At 45.8% G+C, this 24,721-nt stretch overlaps 1 protein-coding gene across 1 annotated transcript in view; it reads left to right on the top strand.

Moving 5' to 3' along the window:
* The window catches only part of GATB (glutamyl-tRNA amidotransferase subunit B), a 596,207-nt gene that overhangs the window by 501,285 nt on the left and 70,201 nt on the right, over positions 1-24,721 (top strand). Inside the window, exon 11 of the mRNA XM_086962296.1 lies at positions 9,231-9,309. Within this exon, the coding sequence (XP_086818422.1) occupies positions 9,231-9,309 (79 nt within the window). The remainder of the gene's footprint in view (positions 1-9,230; positions 9,310-24,721) is intronic.

The raw sequence follows: 24,721 nt of genomic DNA, 5'->3' as shown, positions 1-24,721 counted from the left end.
ATGGGCAAGTCGGCCTGACCTGGGTCTTGCAGGACTGTTCCCCTGCTTTCCGGAATGGTAATATGGTCAGAGATCCCAGATAGCCGGGAGGAGTTCCTGTCCCTCTGCGTCAAAGGAGTTCTTAACTGCTGAAGGACCGACTCGATCGTCTGATCAATGCTGTCCATTAGTGACATGTGGGTGGCATCCAGTGTGATCGGTGTACTAGCGTCTGTGGAAAAGGTATCCCCCTGATCCAGAAACACACTTTCCGGGCCCGTCTCGAGGTGCGCCTCAGGGATTGACGAGCATTTACTAGCTAGGTTACTCGTCTTTGGGAAAAAAATTTCCAGAGTGCTTGTACCTTGTTGAGCAGACTTACTTCGTGAAGTTCTGGTCGCCATGATGGAGTATGTAAGGGGAGCTACAAGGCCCGGGGCGTCAGAGGGGTGGCCCGGTCCGGTCTCAGCTGGCCTCTAACGGCCTAGAACGGCCCGCTCTTTGCCCGGTCTTCGCCCCGGTGGCCGCCCCGCGCGCGTCCCGCGATGCGCGTGGGCAGGTTCACCTAAGTATGACAAGGGGGCGTGGCACTGGGAGGGGGCGCGGTGCGGCGGGAAGAGGAACCAGCTGACGATGACCAATGGAATGCTGGTCCGCGCAGTCCCGCTCGCCTGCGCCTCTCACCTCCACTGCGGCCGGACTCTCAGGCGGTGTCTCCCCAGGCAAGCACTCGTTGGCTCCCAGCCAGGACAATGGCGAGCAGGTCAGCAGGGCAAATACTCCACACGAGCGGCACCCGCGGAGCGGGGGCCGCGAGGAGTTAAGTAATGGCTCAGGCGGGGGGGCGCGGCACTGGGAGGGGGCGCGGCGCGGCGGGAAGAGGAACCAGCTGACGATGACCAATGGAATGCTGGTCCTCGCAGTCCCGCTCGCCTGCGCCTCTCACCTCCACTGCGGCCGGACTCTCAGGCGGTGTCTCCCCAGGCAAGCACTCGTTGGCTCCCAGCCAGGACAATGGCGAGCAGGTCAGCAGGGCAAATACTCCACACGAGCGGCACCCGCGGAGCGGGGGCCGCGAGGAGTTAAGTAATGGCTCAGGCGGGGGGGCGCGGCACTGGGAGGGGGCGCGGCGCGGCGGGAAGAGGAACCAGCTGACGATGACCAATGGAATGCTGGTCCTCGCAGTCCCGCTCGCCTGCGCCTCTCACCTCCACTGCGGCCGGACTCTCAGGCGGTGTCTCCCCAGGCAAGCACTCGTTGGCTCCCAGCCAGGACAATGGCGAGCAGGTCAGCAGGGCAAATACTCCACACGAGCGGCACCCGCGGAGCGGGGGCCGCGAGGAGTTAAGTAATGGCTCAGGCGGGGGGGCGCGGCACTGGGAGGGGGCGCGGCGCGGCGGGAAGAGGAACCAGCTGACGATGACCAATGGAATGCTGGTCCTCGCAGTCCCGCTCGCCTGCGCCTCTCACCTCCACTGCGGCCGGACTCTCAGGCGGTGTCTCCCCAGGCAAGCACTCGTTGGCTCCCAGCCAGGACAATGGCGAGCAGGTCAGCAGGGCAAATACTCCACACGAGCGGCACCCGCGGAGCGGGGGCCGCGAGGAGTTAAGTAATGGCTCAGGCGGGGGGGCGCGGCACTGGGAGGGGGCGCGGCGCGGCGGGAAGAGGAACCAGCTGACGATGACCAATGGAATGCTGGTCCTCGCAGTCCCGCTCGCCTGCGCCTCTCACCTCCACTGCGGCCGGACTCTCAGGCGGTGTCTCCCCAGGCAAGCACTCGTTGGCTCCCAGCCAGGACAATGGCGAGCAGGTCAGCAGGGCAAATACTCCACACGAGCGGCACCCGCGGAGCAGGGGCCGCGAGGAGTTAAGTAATGGCTCAGGCGGGGGGGCGCGGCACTGGGAGGGGGCGCGGCGCGGCGGGAAGAGGAACCAGCTGACGATGACCAATGGAATGCTGGTCCTCGCAGTCCCGCTCGCCTGCGCCTCTCACCTCCACTGCGGCCGGACTCTCAGGCGGTGTCTCCCCAGGCAAGCACTCGTTGGCTCCCAGCCAGGACAATGGCGAGCAGGTCAGCAGGGCAAATACTCCACACGAGCGGCACCCCGGCACCTCATTTGTTTGGCTTGAACAGAGCGGTGCTCCGTGATACCTGAGTTGTGGCCAGGTGAGGGGGGGCAACATTCTCCTGTAGATTGGGTGAGTGTAAATAATTGTATATGTTCACACAGTCCATATTATTATGAGATATGCTGCTCATTTAGCTCTCATGAAAGACCTATATTAGGTCACATGATGTTTTGCAGTTTTCTGTTCTGACTGGACATATTAATCCAGCAGTTACTTTTTGAAATGACATTTACACTAGTGGCATGTACATTTCTTTTCTATATTGATGTGGATGTGTATCTTTCCGTCTGATGAACTCCGGAAACTTGAATACAGGAGATTTTCAGGTGATATTCACTTCATTTATCACACTGTTCTTATATTTTGATTCACATCACTACACTTAGCAGTAGCATAACAGGTCCTGAAGAAGCAGCAGGTGACCCATGGGCACGTTAAAAGTCTCCAGAAACATGTCGACCGTCTTTCCATCTGTGTAGTTATTTGTTAAGGCTAAATTTTGCACTGGTTTTAATATTGAGAAAAAGGAGGTGCCCATTAAATATATTTTCCTCCTTTTCACTCAATTTTATATTAAGCACTTTATTCACTTTTGGTTTAACATATTGAGCACTGTTTTTTCATGCATCCCCCTGATACCCTATATTGATTACATCACTGTTTGATTGGAACTAATGCGATAGATTTGGTTGCGTTTGGCCAAATCTAGCACTGGGCACTCGATTTCCCATGTGCACTTTAAAGGTTCCCAAATGATGTAGGGCGGTACAGGGTGGAAGTCTGATGGGATCTCTTTAAGCACTTTGTGAGACCCAGCGACAGATTTCGCCATCCATTGATCACTAATCATACCATTTCTGGATAAGATACACACACCCCTTTATTTTGACCCATTGCTACTTTTTAGGTTGGTATTCAAGTCTGTGTTTGGGATGTAGCTCTGCGTGGTCATTAAATATTCCCACGGACCTTCTTTTGTTATTTATACAGACTATAAGGTGAACATTCTCCATTTCAAGGCGAGAAGAGGACTGAGGAAGCCCAAATGTGCACAGCCATGGGATGTAATATTTACTAGGATTAGAAGAGACAAGACCAGGGATTAACAAGTAGGTCAGGGTTTAAAAATGAGAAGCTAAATCACAGCACGATTGCTAAAGATTTCAAATTCTCGGGTAGACTCTATCACTATGGGTAGGAAGTACCATAGGAGTCATTATGACTGTGTTAGACACTCCCCTGCAACACTAAAAGGGCTCATCATATATTGATATTATAGCGCCGTGACTGAATATAGAGCACTACAGTGGGGTACCGGATCGAACTCTTTAGAATTGAGTTTAATATTTTTTATTTTTGGTAATGGTGTCATTTGTTTGCTTTATTGATATATTCTTGCTTGCTGTGCTCTAAGATTCTGTGAAAAACACTTACACACTAATAGCACAATTGCAGATAATGTAGCTGACAATGCTCTAAGAAGACCAATGTGATTGTAGTAATGGCGGTCCGAGAAAATTATGATATAATGTACTTGTCAGTAAGCAATATGATGTTGACACTGCACGCAAGTTTTCTACTATCTTTGCAACACACTTCATTCAGCTTCCCATATTCAGCTGTTCTAAGACAAGTCACCCATTCCTAGACCACATGGAATTCAGGTAGCCACCCACCTGTTAAAGGGTAAAACATAAACAATGCAGTTTATGTGACTTTAAAAGGACTCGTTGTTCCTAATTAAAAGATTATCCACAGTCATAACATTTTCTTTCATATAATTAGGACGTCCATTATTATTTTCCACCAGAGTACTTGAGGGAATCTACATTATTCAATGAATTTCAGCTTTTTTAGCTTCTTCATAAGGAATCAAAATCCTTCACAGATTTCACAATTGTAATTAAACTGAATTTTATCATTTAAACCTCTAAAGAAAAGTATATTTACAACCATTATTTATAACGGTCTAGCTTTCTTCACCATGTGCCGAGAACGTATTCATAATGTCACTTTTTATGCCAGCAAAATCCAAGTTTTCGTGAGATATCTGTGGGAGACGATTTTGCACAGAAAATATCTCACCAAGAGTCATTTACTGCTTGAACTAAACTCTCTGTTGAGAACTTTTTACGAAGAGCATACGAAGTCATGCGGGATAGTGGCTGTAGGCTGGAAGTTCTTCTATTCCCCAGGTTCTGATCTGTTTTCACAGATTTAAGCTAAAGTGGTTACTCAGATTTCGGCTTGGAGGCGGTTGTCAAGTCCTGAGTAATCAGGGCTCTGTGGATTATTCAGTTTCTGGATAATTTATATGTGATCAACATATATATATATATGCAGTGGGGAGAGCCTTGGTTAGATCTAGTCGCCACAGGAGAGAACGCGCAATGTCATCAGTTCTGCACGTTGGAATTTCCAAGGCGGCACTCGCTCGGCGATGCTTTTCGTCTCGAGTGGAACTGCAGTCTGTTGTATGCCTTTCCGCCTATACCACTTCTGCCCAGAGTGCTGAAGAAGATTCGGCACGACCGGGCCCAAGTCATCCTTGTGGCTCCGGCTTGGGCATGAAGATACTGGTATCCCGAGCTACTCAGCATGGCGATCGATCCCCCGATCCGACTGCCTCTTCTGGAGGATCTTCTGTCGCAGCAGCAGGGGACGGTCCTCCACCCGAAGCTGTCCAGCCTCCACCTCAATGCGTGGAAATTGAGCGGCGACAGTTGACAGCTTTTGAACTTCCTCCCGAAGTCTGTGATGTCATTCTGGCAGCCAGGCATCCCTCCACTAAGACGGGTTTTCATGGCATGGTGCACAGCAAACGCTGTGGATCCCCTTTCTGACCCTCTTTCCAACGGCCTTCTGTTCCTTCTCTCCTTGACCCAGTAGGGCTCTGCTCTGGGTACTATCAAAGGTTATCTTTCGGCCATCTCCGCCTTTCTACGGCTTCCAGATCAGCTTTCTCTTTTTAAGTCCCCGGTTGTTAATCGTTTTCTCAAAGGCATTACGCACACGTTTCCTCCTGTGCCTTTTATAATGCCTCACTGGGACTTAAATTTTGTCTTGACCTATCTGATGTGCGCTTCCTTTGAGCCCCTTCATAACTGTCCCTTAGGTCTTCTCACTCTACAGCCGGCTTTCCTGGTAGCTATCACCTCTGCTAGAAGAGTGAGTGAGCTCCAGGCTCTTTCTTCTAAACCTACTTTTCTTTCTGTTCATCCGGACAAGGTGGTTTTAAGAATTCGGCTTCCGTTCTTGCCAAAGGTTGTCACACCCTTCCACATCAGGCAGACCATCACTTTTCCCACTTTCTTTCCGCCTCCGCATCCTTCAAAAGAGGAAGAGAGGCTCCACCGTCTGGACCCAAAACATGCGCACACAACAGTTCCGGGTGGATGACCAACTTTTTGTTGGCTAGGTGGGCGCCAAAAAAGGTCAGGCCGTGCACAAAGGAACCATCTCTCGTGGGTTGTTCTGTGCATGTAAACACATGTTACTCGTTGGCTAAGAAGGAGCCTCCTGTGGGGTTGCGTGCCCATTCTACCAGGGCAACGGCAGGCACTACAGCCTTGGGACTTGGGTTCCCTTGCAGGACATTTGTCAGGGCGCTACGTGAGCCTTGCTGCACACTTTTTCCAAGCATTACTGCCTTGACAATCAAGTCCTGAGAGACGGCTTATTTGACCATTCTGTTCTCAATGACTTTCTGGTGTAATCTTGTTCACAGAGCCACCACCGGGGTTGGTATTGCTAGGGTATTTATTCTAAGGTAAGGAATCTATCACTAACGTGTCTCTTTCAGATGCACAAGTTACTACTTGTGTAACGATATATCTGTTAGAGACATTAGTTAGTGATAGATTCCTTACCGCCCGCCCATCGTCCCCGTTCTGCGAACTGATTTCTAGGGTTAAGGCAATTCTTTTCAGGGCCCTAGTTTCATGGCCCCAGTGGTCAGTTTCTTGCATGGCTCTGCCTTCCTGGCGCGGAAAGTCGTGTACAGATCTGACGTCGGCGCACGTGGGTGGGGTCTAAGTCTCTGTGACGTCATCTCGGCGCATAAGACGCCAGCGACGGATGCGGAGCCGCACGACTCCACCTTCCGACGCGCAGGGGTACTGCTGACGAAAAACTTTCCTGATCCAGTCTGATGCCCGGGGGTATTCTAAGGTAAGGAATCTATCACTAACTAATGTCTCTTACAGATATGTCGTTACACAAGTAGTAACTTGTGCAATAACGCCGCCCGTGTACTTCTAAATTGTTTCTTGCCTTTCCTCAAAAGCAGACCTCCAACACAGCAAGCCTGCACTCCTTTATTTATTTAATTATAGTCCTGTGTGCATCGAAATAGTTTCTTGCCTTTTCTCCAAAGCAGACCCCTCCCACCTCTGACACCGCATGGCCGCACACATTTATTTATTTAATAAGAGCGCCGATTTCTCTTTGGGCTTGTCTTCTTGCAGTGTTGTTTTGCGGTATTCCCTCCAAAGCAGACCCCTCCCACCTCCCGACACAGCATGGCCGTGTGCCTTTATTCATTTATTAACAGCTAGCTTTTACATTTACATGTAAATACCTAAGCTTTCCCCGAGGAAAACACAATGTTTACAAGCTCAAAACAGTGTTAAAAAGATCTCAACTGCAAAGCCAGGGCGTGATCTCCTTGAGGCTTTTCTTTTATTTCGAAAGTAAGCCTCTATACCTGTTACATAACTGCACTGCAAAGAAAAACATACATTAAAAATATTTCATTTGCAGCGGCAATCGCTAGAACTTTGACAAATGCGAGAACTATTGCATTGCACATGCTTGTTTTATTATTATTGCTGACAGCAAGGAGGGTGGGGTGTGAGGCAAGAAAGAGGTAAGGGAGAGGCAAAAAATCGTTATGACACAGCCAGTTGTGTCCGAGTCATGGCACTTTGCTTGTTATGGTGGGTGGTGTCGGAACACAGACAATGAAGGGAGTGTGGACTAGGGTGACCAACTGGCATGGGTGCAAATTCGGGACGGTGATTGCAAAAATTCAGGACAAAGGGTCAAATTTCAGGACAGAAGGTCAGAATTCAGGACGAAAATTCGGGACAAAAAGTACGTTTTGCATACATATCAGAGGAAATCGTGCAATATTGCATAAGTAAATAGACCACCAACACAAGCACAAGTCAAAATAAGTTTCTTTTAGGTTAAGAGAACCTTGCACTCATTGCATCTGTTGTGTATGCGAGTGAAACACACCTGCGTTTGCATATTAAATAAAAAGTTAAGAAAAAAATCAAAGCTTAAGGCTTCCCAGATCTTACATGCCCCTCTCCCCCCCTCTCCCCCACTTAAAAAAAACCCCACCAGAACCGAAATGTTGTCACTGGGCCCATTATCATTCTGTATGTGATAATTAGGCCAACATACAGAATGATAATGGGCCTGACAGCAGTCTGTGCCAGGTCGGGGAAGGGCTGCTGCAGGCCACAGTTCATAGCAGGAGCAGGGACTGTCCCCTGCAGTGTGAGTTTTAGGCTACATGCAGGGGGCAGCTCATACCGATGTCTGAAATTACGGACAAAAGGTGTCTGTGGAAGAAACCCTTAAGAACAACGGACAAGAGGCCCAAATTTCCGGACGGTTGGTCACCCTAGTGTGGACGGGTGTGAGAGGCAACACGGACAATAGAAGGCTGGAGAGAGGGGTGCAGAAAGTGCTAATGTGCATCCAGCAGTGTCCACAAGTGAGGCTGGGAGCAGGGCAGCACGGGTAATGGGATGGAGGGTGAGAGCAAGGCAGCATGCGCAATGAGAGGAAGGGTGGTAGAGGACAACACTGACAACAGGAGGGAGGGGAGGCAGAGCAGCACTGACAACAGAGGGAGGGTAGAAGCAGAGTAATACAGACAACAGGAGGGAGGATGGTAGCAGGGCAACATGACCAACGAGAGGGAGGACGGGAGCAGGGGAACAAGGACAACAGGAGGAAGGGTGGGGCCAAGGCAACAGGAACAATGGAAGGAGGGAGGGTGAGTGGAGCCAACCAACACGGACAGGAGAGAAAAACAGAGGAGAGGGTAGTACACGAGGGAGCCAGCTGAAAAAGACAAAATCTGATATAATACTTAAAAACAAATGCGCCTAAAAAAATTAACAGTAGAAGGACACTAGTAATGCATCCGTTTTCCAGGAGAAGGACAGATTAAGGAAGCAGACTGCTGCTGACCAATAAGAAGTAAGCAAATGAGAGTGAGAATGAAGCCAGCCAATAGTAGGCAATTGTCGGTCTCTAAGCCCAATGATAGAAATCCAAAGGTCTTGAAAAGACAGCAGCATGCAGTCTAGACGAGACCTAAAAAAAGAAGCACACAAGTGTGCCGAGACAGACAAAAACAGGGAATTAATAGCAGAAAGAATTGGGGTATTTGTGCCTTTCCTCGGGGCAGGGGAATTTTTTTTCTGGGCCATGAGAACTGCAAAGCGACACGTCTTTCAGAAGGTGGCCCGCGTCATTTATATTGGACAAGGTCGATCAGTAAAAGCGAGGTGATAAATGAGTTTCCAATGGTGTTCAAAATGTGATTGTAATTTACTGCATGTATATTTAAAAGAGCTGGGACCGCCGCTGCCTTCGGAACAACCCTCTGCGCTGTCCAATGTTCTAAAAATCCATTTTGAAATTCAGTGTCCTCTTGTATGTATGTCCTTTTACAGAATTTGAATATGTAATGTCGGAGTTCTCGAAGGAGCTATGTTAGCACGACATGAATCCCACATAACAGGCTTTAAATAACACAGTCTGTCGGGCGCTGCTGCTCGCCAGGTGTGAGCAATATGTACACACTGGCTGCTAAGGCAGTACACATTCCTGGTATCACGTGATGAAATCAGTGCATTCCGAACGGTTCAACCATTAAAATATGCCACAGCCGCGCAAGAAGTAGCTCATCATGTGTTCATCTGTTGTGTCACAGACCAGCTAATGACTTTTTAATTTCGAAAATGTAATTGCCGTATTCATTTTGCAAGTTCTCCCAGTTTGACAGTAAGTTGTCCATGATGATAACGAGAACAACATTTCCAGAATGCTTGAACGGTTCATAATCTCTTTGTCCTTCTTCTCTCTCTTTTGCAGCCGGATCAGCCCTTCCACCCTGGCGGAGCTCCTGGCCCTTTTGGAGAACGGAAAGATTTCTTCCACAGTTGCCAAACAGGTAGGAATACGCGTCATGCTGCCTGCAGGGCTGTGCCTGTAAAGTCATGGGGGCCTATTCACAGAGGCACTTTGGAGTACGTAAACTAAAGTAATAGTCCTGCAGTACTCTATTACATATCCTTGCAAGTCTTCATGTACTGGCCTCAAAACAAGTAAAAAAAGGAAAACAATGGGAATAGTCACATAATATTCATATGCAGTAGTCAGGGCCGGTATTAGGACTTCTAGGACCCCGGGCGAAAAAGAAGAAGTGAGGCCCCTCTGATTTGCATGTGACATCACAGAAAATGACATCAAGGGACTTCTAATTTTCTTTGGTATCGCCAAGGGTCCTTATATGTGCAAATCAGTCACACGGATAAAAATAAACACCCAAATGAAACAGGTCCGTCTATTTTAGAGCAGTATTAAGTGGATTGTCAAATTGAACGGAAAAGCTAGGCACAGGTCTCACAAAGATGGACTTCCTTACTCTATGTTAACTGATTGTTTCCAGTTTAGTGCACGATAAAAGGCCCAGAGCACTGCAGAATCTTATTTGATGGCATCACTATGGTAATAATTATGCAACCGGATATAATGAAATAAAGTTGATTTTGAATACATGTACCTTTTCATTTTTATTAGGAAGCTTTATAAATCACAGGTTAGAACTAAAAGGGCAGCAGAGTTCTGTTGAAAAAAAGCAAAGCATGTAGTCACGAGCACCATGCATCCATGTGAGGCTGCATCATAGAAGGGGTAAAGTCATCCCTGTACTGAAAGGATGTTTAAAATGTGAGTCTTAACAATCCCAAAACGTATACTTAATTTGATGTATTCCTTTCATTTGGATATTGTACTGCTGCATTTATGATAGAAAAATAAAAACTCAAGTTTCAAAGTGAAGAAAATATCAGTAAAACTGCTTGCATGTGATTTAAAGAAGCAACTTGAGGCCTCCTCTGGTGGAAGTCTGTGCTGGTGAGGGTTACAGGTTTCACATAAATCCCTTGCACTGTAAATGGAAAAAAGTTTGATGGTGACCTTATTCTGGAACCATTAGTTAAGCCAGTTGTGAGGCTAAGGCAGTGGACAGCCTTGGTGTGAGTGTGTTCATGCAAGTGTGTGTTTGTTACACTAGTATAGTTTTTTATTTTGGACTCCTTGCCTGTTGCTACAAGCACAATATACACCTCAAGCACAGCTCGTGGCACTATAAGGCTTTCCTTAGAACCCTATACTTAAAACAAAACATGCAATTATCTACAATTACTACTGTAACATTCAAGTAGATGTTGGGTGGCATTCAAAATGTCATGCATATGATGTAGATATACCATAAGTAAACATAGGGCAAATACAGATAATGTTACTAATAGGCACAGGATAGACAGAAAATTACATTAAAATACCCCCACTTTGTACCAAAGCCTTTTTGGCACCAAGCAAGCCATTACAACCCTCCCTAGAAGTTCTCTCTTGTCTCTTCCATCTGAGCATCTATACATTCATGCTTTCATCCTCCCATCCATCTACTGATATCCACCATTTTCCCTTGGCATTCTGTCATCTATTCTTTCTTTCATCATTCATTCATTCATTCTTTCACCATTCTGTATGCCTGTCCATCCCCATGTTCCCATTCATATCTAAACCTAGCCATCAATAATTTCACTCATCCATCCCTCCATCCAACTTTTCACTCATCCATCCACCCATCTTTTCGATCATCCATCAATCTCACTGCTCATCCATTCAACCACACTTTCAATCCATTCTTTCCCTCATCCATTCATTTATCTGTCCACTCATCCATCCATCCTTTCTTTCATCTCTCCACCCTCACTTTTACTCATCTGTTCATTCTTACACCCATCCTTTTACTCATCCGTCCATGCTTTCACACATTTACCTATCCTTTCATTCATCCTTCCATCCATCCTTTAACTCCATCATTCCACCCTTTCACTCCATCCATCCTTGCAGTCACCATTTTACTTATCCATCCATGCACTCATTTATTTTTTCACTCATCCATCCACCCTTTCACTCCATCCACCATTTCACTCCATCCACCATTTTACTCCATCCGTCCATCATCCCTTTCACACTTCCATCCAATAAGCAGGGGGTTTACGAGTCATGCATGATGGATAGTTCCAGAATGCGAGGTGATTCTGACATGGCGCTGTGGTTCCTTTCTTCGCACTTTTATATAACACAAACTCAGCCAAATGTATTTGGAGCGCTTTACAAAAGTACCCATCGCATTGCAAAAGTTCAGGGTTTTTTAGGGATGGGGAAGTTTCATGATTTGTCCAGAATCTCAGTATTTTGAGCTAACGCCAGGACCTGTAGCAGGTTCCCCACTTCCACTAAACTACTCCATGTGCTGCAAGGCCCAGGTGAGGGAGTTTTATCCCCTAGACTTCACAGCACTAAGGTCGAGGAGAGGGGTGCCCCCTGCCTTGGGCCACACAGCACTGGTTAACAGCAGCAAGGCCCAGGGAAAGGGGCCCCATACCTGGACCCTGCAGCTTGATGCAGCGCTTCAAGGCCCTGGTGACGGCTGTGCTAAATCCTTCCCCGTCATATCAATCTTTTCTGGGTGCTTCCTCTTTCCCCAACCCACCTCTCCTCGCCTCGCCTGATAATGTCCAACTGGTCCTTGGAAGAAAGGGGCCCTTGACAACGCAAAACAGAAAAGGCAGACAAGACTTCAGGGCAGGTTGTTAATTGAGGTACTGCCCGACTCCTAACACCCTGCTCCTGAGGTTGCGAGCCAGCACATTTGTTGGCTTTACTGCTGCCCACTTCCCACCCACTGTTTTCCTTTCCTCCCCCCTGCACCCACAGACATGCCACCAGACCTTGGATGAAGGAGGTCAAGATACCTCTCTTGAAAAAAACATTTGTGATGTGATCGGAAGGTGGGCTGACTGACAGTGTGGCATTCCATAGAGAAACAGGGCCCCATATTTTTAACCTGAGAGAAGGGCCCTGGGCAGCTGCCCACATTGCCATGCTTAGAGCCGACCCTGCCCGGACTTCCCTTCTCTCACTGATTCAGCCTGTTGCATGCGCTGCTCCTCTTCTCCCAAGCTTCTTGCTCTTTGTTGCTGTTCGGCCCCCATTACCTTTATCTGCCATCTTTCTGCTGTACCTTTACTTCATCATCTCTCACACCCACCTTTTATCTTACGTCCTTCCGTTGTCATATTCCCTTTATATGCACTGCACCTCCATTCTCTGTGCTTCTTTCACCCTCTTTCTTTATCCTAGGGGAACAAGGTTGCCACAAGTTGATGTTCTACCCCTAAAGCCCATATTTTTAACCCTTACCTGTATATACTTCAAACAACAGGTATATACTTCAAACAACAGGTATAAATAGTAAGTACTTTTAAATATGCTACAGAGTTGCATTAACAGTACCTGACTAATAGTTAGAGTGAAGAATGGCAGAAACGCCATGTTACAATTGAATACATACTATTATTTTAGAGTCAAATTTAGTCTAACATCTAAGCCTCTGCAGACTCCTAAAAAACAACAAATGGCCGGTATTTTTGTGTTAGAAAGCATGCAATCCTAAGGGGGGCACTGTTCATTGTGATGCGTTTCTGTCTTTTATGGTGAGCCTTGCAAGGCACTCTGCTTTACATTCATGTAGGGTCAGGGTTTACATCACACAACAGGGGACTTTACATACTCATCTAATCGCTGTTATGCAGATGCAGCGATTACATTACTGAAGGCCTTTCGACCAAGGCCCAGGAAATGGGTCCCCCTCCCTTGGTCCTCACAGCATTGCAGCACCATCATAACAGGGTCTCTTAAAAAGCACTGTGCCAGGCCCCTCTTGCAATTTAAGAGGCGCGGGGCCCTGGGCAGCTGCCCATGCCTAGCGCCGCCCCTGGCAGTAGTAGTAGAAAGCAGTGGCATAACTAGAGCTTTAGTAGCCGCCCGGGGAATCCCTGACTTTGACGCCTAGTGACGGCCGGAGCAGGTAAGTGTGGAAAGGGGAGGGGGGATGCTGGCAAAAGACAACATTGGGATAGTAACAAAAGAGGAAAAAAAAGAAACTTACCTTGATGTTCTCGCCGGTGCCCCCAAAAAATGTGTTCCACAGTGCGGACCTACCACCCCTCCCCCACACCCCCCCCACCTATGCCACTGATAGAAAGAACTGTGCCCTCTTAGCACTTTGAATAAGATGGGTTTGGACGTTTTGGGTTGATTTATGAAGCATTTAGGAGTTAAAAAAACTGTATTTCTGTTGTCCTACTTTCTGAACTCACAAATGCTTTTGTGAATCAATCCATAGTTTCTTCTTTTTTTGGTAGACGTATAAGGACAAGTGTTAACCCACAACCCCTTAGCCAGTATACGCAGGCGCGGTGCGTCCGTTTGGGCGTAGCCCCCCCCCCCCGCCCGCAGCTCCCTCTGCGTTCCTGAACTTAAGGAAACTGAATCAGTTTACTTACGTTCAAAGACGCCGAGGGAGAGCTGACAATCATGTCAGTCAGCATGACGTCAGACCGCCCACCCCCTTCAGAAACTGAAGGGGGTGGGCGGTCCGGTGTCATGTTGACTGATCTGATTGTCAGACCAGGGGCAACTCGCAGCGCAGCAGCACAAGTGCGCATGAGCGGGGAAGGTGAGCGACTTTTTCGCCCATGCCCAGTCTTGCGCACTTGTGTTTGCACTGGCTTGCACATGCCGATTAGGAGCTCCTCGCTCTCCTAATTGGCAGGTGGCGGGTGAAAAGTAACCGTGCCCTAATGCAATCCTGGTGCTGCTGGCAGCGCCAGGATTGGCTGAGAGGGGTTGCCAGTCGACTCCAGTGCCGTTCGTGAAGGCGCCAAGGGGAGCAGAGGTGGCGCGGACCGGCTGTGAGGTAAGTTTTCTGTTTTATATTTAATTTCCCGGACACCCCCCCACCCCACGCCATCCCCACAAGCCGCGACTGCTGACATGTCGTGAGGCACTGTATTGATTCCAGCTCTTTATATAGCGCAGCACCATTAATTAAATTGCCTCGAGGCGGCGGGCGCCGACGAAATCCCGAGCACTGACGTGTTCTTAGTGCCAGTTTTAAATGCTATTGTGTTTTTTTCTCTTTTAAAATGGCCAGTTTGCTTCTGACCTCTCTGTCATTTCCGCAGCTTCCTCTTCTTTAAAAAAAATGTAAACATGCAGCTGCTTTGGTATTTTTCTGGTTTGTTGTTTATTTGCTTTAGTACAATAAAATCACAGACACCAGTCATTTTAAAGAAGAAAATAAACAAAGGTGCAGTCGAAAAACGATACATTGTTATAGTTTTTTACGAATGCAAAAATGTGTAGTGCCATTTCTGCGTCATAGTACTCTGAGTCACGATATTTACTGGCGGAAAGGCGACATGGCAAAGAAAAGAAACCCAAATTATTTGAAACCCGAAAAACAAAAGTGGCCTACGCTTTGCTTTCTGCCTCACGTTGCACTATACTACTCGGGTGTCGTAACATATTTGCGTGGCACAAGGCAATGCCTTTCATGAAGGCACCGATCATATATGAGCTGTGTGTGTGTGTGTGCGCGCGCCTGTGTGTACTTGTCATTTGTGTTTGAGTCAATTGCCATCTATGTGGTACTTGATGTGATTGGATGTGAGCTCGTTTGAGGCATTGGGTGTGTGCATGGCAGTGGAAATATGTGTGGTCCAAAGTGTGCAGCCTTGGGCATGTGTGCGATGTCACTGGGAGAGTATATGTTTCAGGGTATGTCAGTTATTTGTGGGTGTGTGAGAGAGAACGAGAGAGAAAGAGCAGGCCACTTGTCCATGTCTCCAAGGCTGTTATGTTTATTAATATTGTATTAATGTATTATATATTATTGCTGAACTATCACTATGCGACTGGACCTTCCATTTGTACCTAACTTCTCGGTCCTTCCAGTGATGAGGATGGAACACTCTGTCTTTCAACAAGAAATTCCAGGCAGTTTACAACCCCGAGCCAGCACGTTACTGAAGCATACACATTCCTCGAAAGTGGGACGAGGGTAAAAGTATTTCAAAAGACCATCAGCAACCCTGCTGCATGTGCCACCCCGAGTGATGGTGCTCTGCAATCCCCCTTCCACTGAAGGGCTGCTTACTGGATGATTTGGCTGCACACTCTTCCTTTCCACTGGAAAGACATGTGGAAATAGACAAATATGTAAGACCATTTCTATTGTGTAAGTTTTACTTAATGTGGCCTTCGATTTCTTTAACCCCTTAAGTGCTGATGATGGAACCGCTCCGTCATCAGCTGCGGTGGCGCTGTGCTGATGACGGAGCGGTTCCGTCATGGCCCGCCCGCCGCTCATGCGCGGCGCGAATTCCGCGCCTGGGCTGAGCGTTCTATTGAGCGGGCGGGGCCATGACGGAACCGCTCCGTCATAAGCACAGCGCAACCGACGCTGGTGACGGAGCGGTTCCGTCACCAGCATGCGCCCGCCGCTCTTCCGCCCTCCCCCCTTAGCACTGCGGCAGAATAGCCGCCACAGTGAAGGGGTTAAACACGTGGATACAGGTGCTAATATAACCCAGTTTTATGATAGTCAATGCATCAAGTTCTGAAGGATGAAAAGCTCATTCAGCCCTGTCTGTATTCTCACCGCAGATCTCCAAGTAACAACATCAGCCCGGCACAACAGCTGAACTAACTAACCGCTTTGGCAGTTGAGTCAAAATTGTATCTGTGGAATTCATTCTCTCCCTTCATTGCTTAGATATAACCTATCTCTGGCAGAGAAAGAACCTGGAATAGACCAATCTAAACTGTTTAGTTAGGCCTTAATTATGATCTGTTTCAGACGTGAATTTATTAAACTCCCCGACTTTAGCAATGGTCCAACAATATCAAATGAACGCTAATGCTGACATTAATAATATCATTACAGCAGGATTCGGGCGTTTAATTCGGGAATTTAGCCCGTCTTATCCGTTCATTCTCTTTCCAGCTTGGTGCCCGGGGCTTTCGCTATCTCTGCACACCGGCGCATTCCTAGGCCCTGCTCTCCTTACATCCGTGCAGCGGTGTAATGTCAAACTCACTGTCTGTCCCAATCCTGAGTCACCAAACACCTCTCCGGACTACTCAGTGGCATCTCTGTGCTAAAGCGACGACTTCTGCGTAAAGAATGATAAAGTGTTAAAGGCAAAGCTGCGTGTGTGTTATCTGCATGTGTGCACAAGAGCATCACAGACAACGCACATGTAATGTATGTTGCACTCCAATGGGCTTTGCGGAGGTTTGTTTATTTGCCTTATCCTGTAAATTGGTATTTTCACTTGTGTCATGGATAGACTTGTGGCTACTGCTTGAAAACATTGATCATCTTGACACTACTTATGTCATTACTAGTGCATCACAATGAAAATCAAGAACACGACGAAACGTGTCTCTGATTGTTATTTTTCAATGAAAGATGCCTCTTGGTGCTGGAAAATGTTTTAGAGTTGTGCTGTACTTGAGCAAGATGATGGGGAACATCCTTTACAATGCCGATTTTACTCCGCAGTGCTTTTACGACGCGTCTGTTACAACGCAAGTCCGCTGGAGGGCGCTAGAGGATTAAGAATAGTATATTTACTATTCCAACACCTTCCCTAGTGTCCACGGGGACTGGTGTTAGAATAGGAAATTATACTATTCTCAATCCGCGCCCCCAACGCAAGTCGTGGTAACGACTTGCGTTGTAAGGGACGCGTTGTAAAAGCACGCGTTGTGACGGTACGCGTCGTACTGTCATACATCCCAAGATGATAAAAGGTGGCACAATGTATGTGGAACAGCCCTCTCAAAGTTATGTGCCAGACCAACAGGCCCATTTCTGTGGGAGGCAAGAGAGCTGTGAGCTTTCAGAATCCTGAGGGGCGCGGCGTGTGGTGTAGGTGCATGGAGGGACTGGGGTGGCATGAAGGATTGATTTAAAAATGTGGCATATTTTTGTGTCGGATTGCTCTCGATGCCTGTGTGTGTGGGGGGAATCAGGCTCGCTCAAGCCTCCAACTTGCTATTGCTCCCTCTCTCTCCCCGTGCACAAAAAGCAGATTTTAATTGTTGCGATTAGTTTTGATGTAACGTTTCCGTGGGCCATTTGTGCAAATGGATGGAGTGAAGAGGGGAAAGCGGATGATGATAATTATAAGGCTTGCCGGTCGCCCCCTTGCTCGCATTATCATTATCTGGGCCTGTTCAGTCACATAATAAACCCAGGTTTCCCATGTTGCAAGAGTTCCCATGTTCACATTGCACTGTAATGCCGGTCTGTATTTGTGGTAGAAAATCCAACTCTCTCCAGTTTTTATCGAAGCAGGGTCAAGAAGATCTGAGCCTTAAGCAGTTAGTGGAGATCAGAGGCAGCAGCCCGTAGAATACAGAAGAGCCACCTGTGCAATGGGTCCCAGCCAGCTCAGCTCTTAGCCCTGGTACCACAGCACTGGTTTCAGCATTGATAGCTTTGCCACTGCTGGTCACGTTTACTGATGTTTCAGTTCATGCGCTCCTTCCTGTACCCAGACATTTTTTCAGGTATTTTTGTCACATTTACATGACATTTCCGTGTATTGCATAATTGGGTTGTGCATTGTCTGGGTGATTTAAGTTAATTCTTCCTTGTTAGGTGCATTTGCTGTCCTATCTTCTACGTTTTGTGGACTTTAGATTTGTACTTTTTTGGGTTCTGTCAAAGTTTGGTTTTGGGTTTGGAAGTTTTGTATGTGTTCTCTAGTGCCAGACTATATTAGCGTGTTTCTGTTGTTTGAAGGATAATCCTTTGCATTATGTTGCCTTTTCACACTGTTTTAGTCTGCCTACTCTGAATTTCTTATTTAAATGCAGCTTTTGCTGATCCTCGTTTACACATTGTATTGTGCTTTCTTTTTTCAGTCTAGGTTGAACCTATTCTGCCCAGTTTACACAAACATCTTTTTGCTAAGTTAGTCCACATAATGTTACTAAACTTGCAAAACCCTGAGTCGTGTTAAGAAAAGTTTGAAATATTGTAGGTTTATAAAAGCAGTGTAATAGGCAAGTCTCAAGTAGCATGTGTATCTTGATGCTGCCTAAACAGCCCTTTAAAACTTAGTAGAAAACAGACATTTCTACCCTAATTTTCACCTTCCCCGCTTGTGCACCAATCCATTGCTACTTATATTTGCCCCAATGTATTCACCAATACTATTTTCATGGTTTGAATCGTATCACCTGTTGCAACATTAATAAAGGAGCCCATCTTTACAAAAATGTTTGACTTTAAACACAAATATCTTACTTAAATAAATGTGAATATTGTCTAGAAATGCAAATTTCCACAAAGCAAGTTACATTATTATAAAGGGAAGCATGATATGTGTGGTGAAACTTTGAACGTTGAAATCAGAGATAATTAGATGATATTTTAAGCTACTGCGCTGTTCGGTAAACTTTAGTAGCATTCCGGATTCAGTTTATGTAGGGAAAGGTCATTTCTAAAGCATCATTTAACTGACTTAAGAGGACTTCCCATGAAGTCTCATTTGCATCAGAATCGAGTACAACTCACAAGTAAATCCAACCTATTTATAATGCATGGTGGAATGCTTATAGGGTCTCTTGTTTTTGAAGTAGCCTACTGTAAGTACTGTGATTGGTAGCACATCTATAGGTAGAAGACTAAATGTCACGAATACCCCATGAACCAGAAACAAGACAGTTTCAGACCTTTTTGTGAATTTAAAAATGCCATTTTGGAATCTATATTTTTCAGATAGCTGCATGACCCTTAATTTAGCGTTCAGTTCTTTCTATAGGGAATTTAAAGTTGTTTTATTTAAAATGTAATTTTACGAAAATGTTTGCACTTGAGGCTTAGCACTAACAACTGATTTAAAGTGAAAACAAAGTTATCCACTGCCTCTGCCCCATCATGCCAAAAGCACAATAAGAAATATTGTTGTATCTAGATTATATTTATATACTTTTACTTATGTAAATGTAGTACTCCATTTAGAATTGGTAAGAAGTTTCCGTTTGAACTGATGCCAGCCACACTTTAGCACTATCCAAACGTGCCACAAGCAGAAAAATCATTGTCTGAAACCATGCACTATATTACTTGGAAAGAATTCCTCTCCCTGCACTGTGACAAACCAACACAGATGCTTCAATAAAAACACCACAGCTTTTGAAAGGGAACAGCATTTCATTGAGTGGTAGACACCAGTCTCAATGTGAAAGATCATACTTGACCTTTCAGCAGAGATGATGAAACTCTTCTGGCCTGCACAGCTTCTGAAAGATCTCTAAAAAATAACAGCTGAGGGCATTACTGAACAATTTGCAGGGTACGTGTTTTCCTTAAGTTCTCACGTCTAACAGTTTACCTCTGCTTCCTTTGATCCAAATTAGTTCAGCAATAAGAAGCCCTGCAAACCTCTTAATATTGCTTGGCAACCCAGAAATTCTCTGAAATAATGTATGAGTTTTCTTTTATGAATGCCTAGAAGTACTGAATTTTTAGACCATTTATCATGGAAATAGTGCTGAAAATCGCACCAAAAAGAAGGCAATTTTAAAAAAATGTCTTCATGGGGAGAACGCCTTCCGAACCTCCCATATTGCCGTCGGGCTCGCTCGCTGCGCTCGCACGCATACGTTGATTCGTTCTGCTTATGCCTCACAAGTTTCAAATTCCACCAGCCTCCCCTGAGTACACATATGGTGCTTTTGACCTGCTAAACAGCACTATAATTAGTTTACGGTAAATGTTGTATGGATGTATGTTTTCGAAATAGTATTTGAACGATTATAAAAGCACTTAACATTTTGTTTTTGACATAATACGCCAAAACAGTAAAAATTTTAAGCATTTTTTCCGAATTACTAACTCGCTCGGCAAATAGGCACACATCTAGAGCAGAAATGTTCTCGGCTTGTACAAACATAAAATGACTTACTTTAGCAGTTTGGGTGCTTTTTTCCTACTTCCTACATCTTGTACCTGTGCTATAGAATATTACTGAATTTTAAAGTTGCAAAATAATGAGTGCTGTTTTAATCAATGCATACCGAGAGATGTTTCTTGTCAGGAGCCAACCAGCAATAGAATGTCACAATCCCGAATTTAGTTAAAACAAAATAGTGATTTATTCTCAACAAAAGCTTTTTGGACTCAATCATTTTGGGGGGTACAGAACATTGGACAGGATAGAATATCATGATAAATTAAAATATAGATCAATGTTGTAAAGATCAACGATTGGAAGCAGCTAGTTGATGCTAAAGAACGTTAAGGTCTTCAAAAGTCAATCAGTTGCTTTAAAAGAGATCACCTTAAGAACTTGCGGCTTGAATCTAAGTAAGAAAATGTATGAGCTGTGCATGCATAAAATACACAAGAGCCCAACACGGAAAACCCTGAAACTGTCAGATGATTGCATTTATACATGACAAATGGGAATGACATGCAGTGGCCCTAACATGCAATGCAAATGAGCGAAAACCCTGTGGGAAAAATCCATGATCTCAGGAAGTTTGCTGATGCACAAAAAGCATATTCCAGCTTTTGGCACATGAATTCTTCTTTTTTTTCCCCCTAAAATATCAAATGGTTCCTAACTTTGAATTTTAAATAATTTGTTTTTTCATAATATCATCATTTCGGAATGTTGTAGCAGTTTAAAGAGTGCTCAGTGAAAGCTCTCATTTTTTATTAACTCTTTTCTGTTGAGGCATTTACATTGAATTATTTATAAGAAAACACCTTTTATTTAAAGCTGATAGAAACTGCATTGAGTTCAAATAGGTGCCAGGAACAGATTATCTTGCAAAATAACACATTTGTCTGTATATACTTGGTACATGTGTACTGTGGAACCATTTTTTACTTGGAAAAACATGTGTTCCTACACCCTTCTAAGGGTCACCATGGAAGTGGCGGTGAAGGGTAGCACTAACTCTGTACCACTTCATATGTTGTGTACAATCATTGTGTGCCTCGCGATGATCTGTTTGCCCATGCATTGGTCATATGGCACAGGGCCCAGGGTGTTTTCAGGTCTGTATGGGGCGAAGACACATAAAAATGATCCATATTATTGAATGGACCCAACAAGCACCTAAGGACACCCTTTGCTGATACCAGAGTACTATAGGGTTTCAAAACTCTAAAACAAGTGCCTGTTCCACATCCATGCACTTTCTGTAATCTGGTCTCTGAGGCCTTCTCACAATATTCTTGCAAGAGGTGTGTTACCGCTTATGAAAGACAGAGCAGAATTGTGATTCATAAAAAAGAGGTATGTGTAAAAGTATCCAGTACAGGAGGCAATGGCCAGAAGACTTTGGACTGGTAAACATTTATTATCAGTGCTGAAAAATTATAAGAAATATCAATTTTCTTTTGACTTTGGATAAGCATGCATACATCCCGAAAACTGACATATCTTTCTGGTGGCATCGGTTTAGGAATAGTATTTAAAGAGAAACCATTATTTGCATAATCACTGGAACATAATGTGAAAGATCATGTAACCAAGCTAACGTAATACCTTAACATGACAAATTAACTTTTCTATGAAAAAAAACAAGAAAGGTCGCTTTAAACCTAATGACTGTATTATGATACCTAATGAGAACTGTTTTCTTTAGCAGTCACTGAACCCAGAAAAAACTGATTCATCCTCTTGCATAAACACCACCACAAACTAAACATTGAACGGCTTAAACAATTTCAGTGCTCTGGGTTTAGCCCATGCCTTTCAGATGAAGTCAAATTGATGGGTATCTGGACTGACTACTCCGTTTATGAAATCACATAACTGCATCACCAAATTGCACTCTCCCCATTAACTCCTAGCCCACCCTCCACTCTGACATCATCACCCCACCATTCCTCTAAAACACTCCTCCATATTCCCACTCCCCACAACGCCTGTCCACCTCCTACACCGAACTACCTCCCTAGTGTCCCGCCCCCCCCCTTCCAACCAGGCCCATAATGACTAAAACCCCCACGTCAATGCCCTGGCCCCTTCTTCCTCAAATGACACTTCTATGTCACCCGAAACCTCCCCTGCGGCACTCCTGTCTACTTTAATCACCTCCACTTCCCTCTCTCTTAACCTCAGCCAGGCACTTCGTAACTTGGACGATAATCTCGTTACCCTAGCTATCGAACTTACCCTACTCAGTAAAGATTTCAGTAGATTCATTTCCTACAAACCATCTGCCCGCCCCTCATGCTCCCCCCATTTATGCTAACCCTCGAAAACACTTAGATCCCAAACATAGGGTAACAACACCACTCCTCTCCCGCTCTCACAGACCCCTGCGAACCTCTAACACCTACTCAGGCCAAGATCTCTCTGCCCTCTGCCTCTCCTACCTTTATGTCCCCCCACATAAAGAATCTCCCCCCTCTCACTCCATTATCCCTGTTATTTTGGGGACCAGCAGAATCCCGGAGCCTCTTAGCTCCCCGAGACCCCCCTCCAACTCACTAATATTCAATTACTCCCCCCCCCCCTATCGCCAAACCCCTGACCTGCATGCTCGTCAACTGCCGTTCAGCTGCCCGACATGCAACTGAAATCTCAGAAACCATTCTTAACGAAGACATCAATATCGCCTTCCTCACTGAAACCTGGCTCAAAGAGCATTCGACTCCCCTCATCGACCTTTTGTCCCCCACTAGCTACTCTATTCTCAGAAGGGATAGACTTGGAAAAATAGGGGGTGGCCTAGCTATCATTTTTAAAGAAGAACTTCAACTCTCCCCTATTAATAACACTGACTACTCAACCTTTGAATACTTGGACGTCAAACTCAAAATGAAATGCTCACCCCCTATACGAATGCATAACATCTATCACCCCCCGGGTGAATCCCTTCCCTTTGCAGAAGAACTCTCCGACCACCTTACTAAATCATTACTTTCCAGCACCAAAAACCTCTTCCTAGGAGATCTCAACCTACACTAGAACAAACCTAATGACCCTGCAATCAGCCTCGTCAATAATCATTGTGAAATTAGCGACCTCAAGCAACTTTGCCTCTCCCCTACCCACGCCAAATGATCTACCCTAGACGCAATCATCTCCAACCCAGATCTTACCTCCCTATCCAACATCATCCCCATCGACTGGTCTGACCATCATCTCATTCTATTCACAATATTTCCCCCAGCCCCTCCTGCCCCTATAAAAATAAATAAAGCTACAATCGTTGTTAGAAATTTTAAACAAGTCCCACCTGGTGCACTCGAACATAAACTCCAATCCCAACTTAGTCTCACCCCCTTCACTACAAATGCTAATGATCTCACGGAACATTTCAACAAAACTGTAACGGAGGTGTTAGACCAACTTGCCCCTCTGAAAACTAAAGCATAAAAAAATGGCCCCTCTAAATCTTGGTTCACACTAGGCCTTAATGAAGAAAGACGCTCGCTGAGACTGGCGGAAAGAACATGAAGACAACACCCCTCCCCATCCCATTTTTCCCTCCTTAGAACTGCGAGATCTTCTTACAAAAAACACATCTTCTCAGAGAAAGCGTCATTCTTTCGTCTTCAACTCTCTCGTGCCAAAAACAGACCTAGAGAACTGTTCAAGATTATTAGAAACCAAACTGCCCCGGCACCCCTTAACCCGGTAGCCTCCACTAACGAATGCAAAGAAATTGCCAACTTTTTCCGTGAAAAAAATCAGAAAAATAGACCACTCTTTCCTCAATACTCCACCCTCGCTCACCCCTCAACCACCCCTGATCACTGCACCTCTTTCACCTCCCCCTCCGAATACTTCCTTGACCCCCTCTCCCCCTCCTTCTTTCTCTTACCTCTCCTGAACCCATTTCCCTTCCGCTTAAAAATAACGCCTCATGGCATAATTTCCACCCTGTATCTGAACAGGAGGTCTTCAACATTTTTGCCAAAATCAAACCTTCCTCCCACACCAAAGATCCTCTCCCTTCCGCACTCATCCAAGATCTCAAACATGTCATCGTCCTCTACTGGACCAACATCATCAACGCCTCCCTTCCAACAGGGAGTGTACCCATCTCCCTTCAACTCAGACAAATCACTCCCATCCCCAAAAATCCCAAGGCTGACCCCAATGACCCTAATAATCTCCGCCCCATCTCCAACCTCCCCCTCCTCTCCAAAGCCCTGGAAAAATGTGCCCTCCTCCAACTAGACACGCACATTGACACATTCAACCTGCTTGACCCCCTCCAATCTGGCTTCCGCAAAGGGTGCAGCACGGAAACCCGCATTTCTCAACATAGTTGACGATATTCACCTAGCCCTGGACAAGGGTGATACCTACCTACTCATCCTTCTTGACTTTTCTGCAGCATTTGACACAGTTTACCACCCAACCCTACTCAACACACTCAAAAATCGATTCGGC

The sequence above is a fragment of the Lissotriton vulgaris genome, chromosome 3_1 (assembly GCF_964263255.1).
Source record: "Lissotriton vulgaris chromosome 3_1, aLisVul1.2, whole genome shotgun sequence".
Classification (NCBI taxonomy): domain Eukaryota; kingdom Metazoa; phylum Chordata; class Amphibia; order Caudata; family Salamandridae; genus Lissotriton; species Lissotriton vulgaris.
The sequence above is the reverse complement of the archived record's forward strand: the minus strand, read 5'-3'. Positions and strand labels throughout refer to the sequence as shown.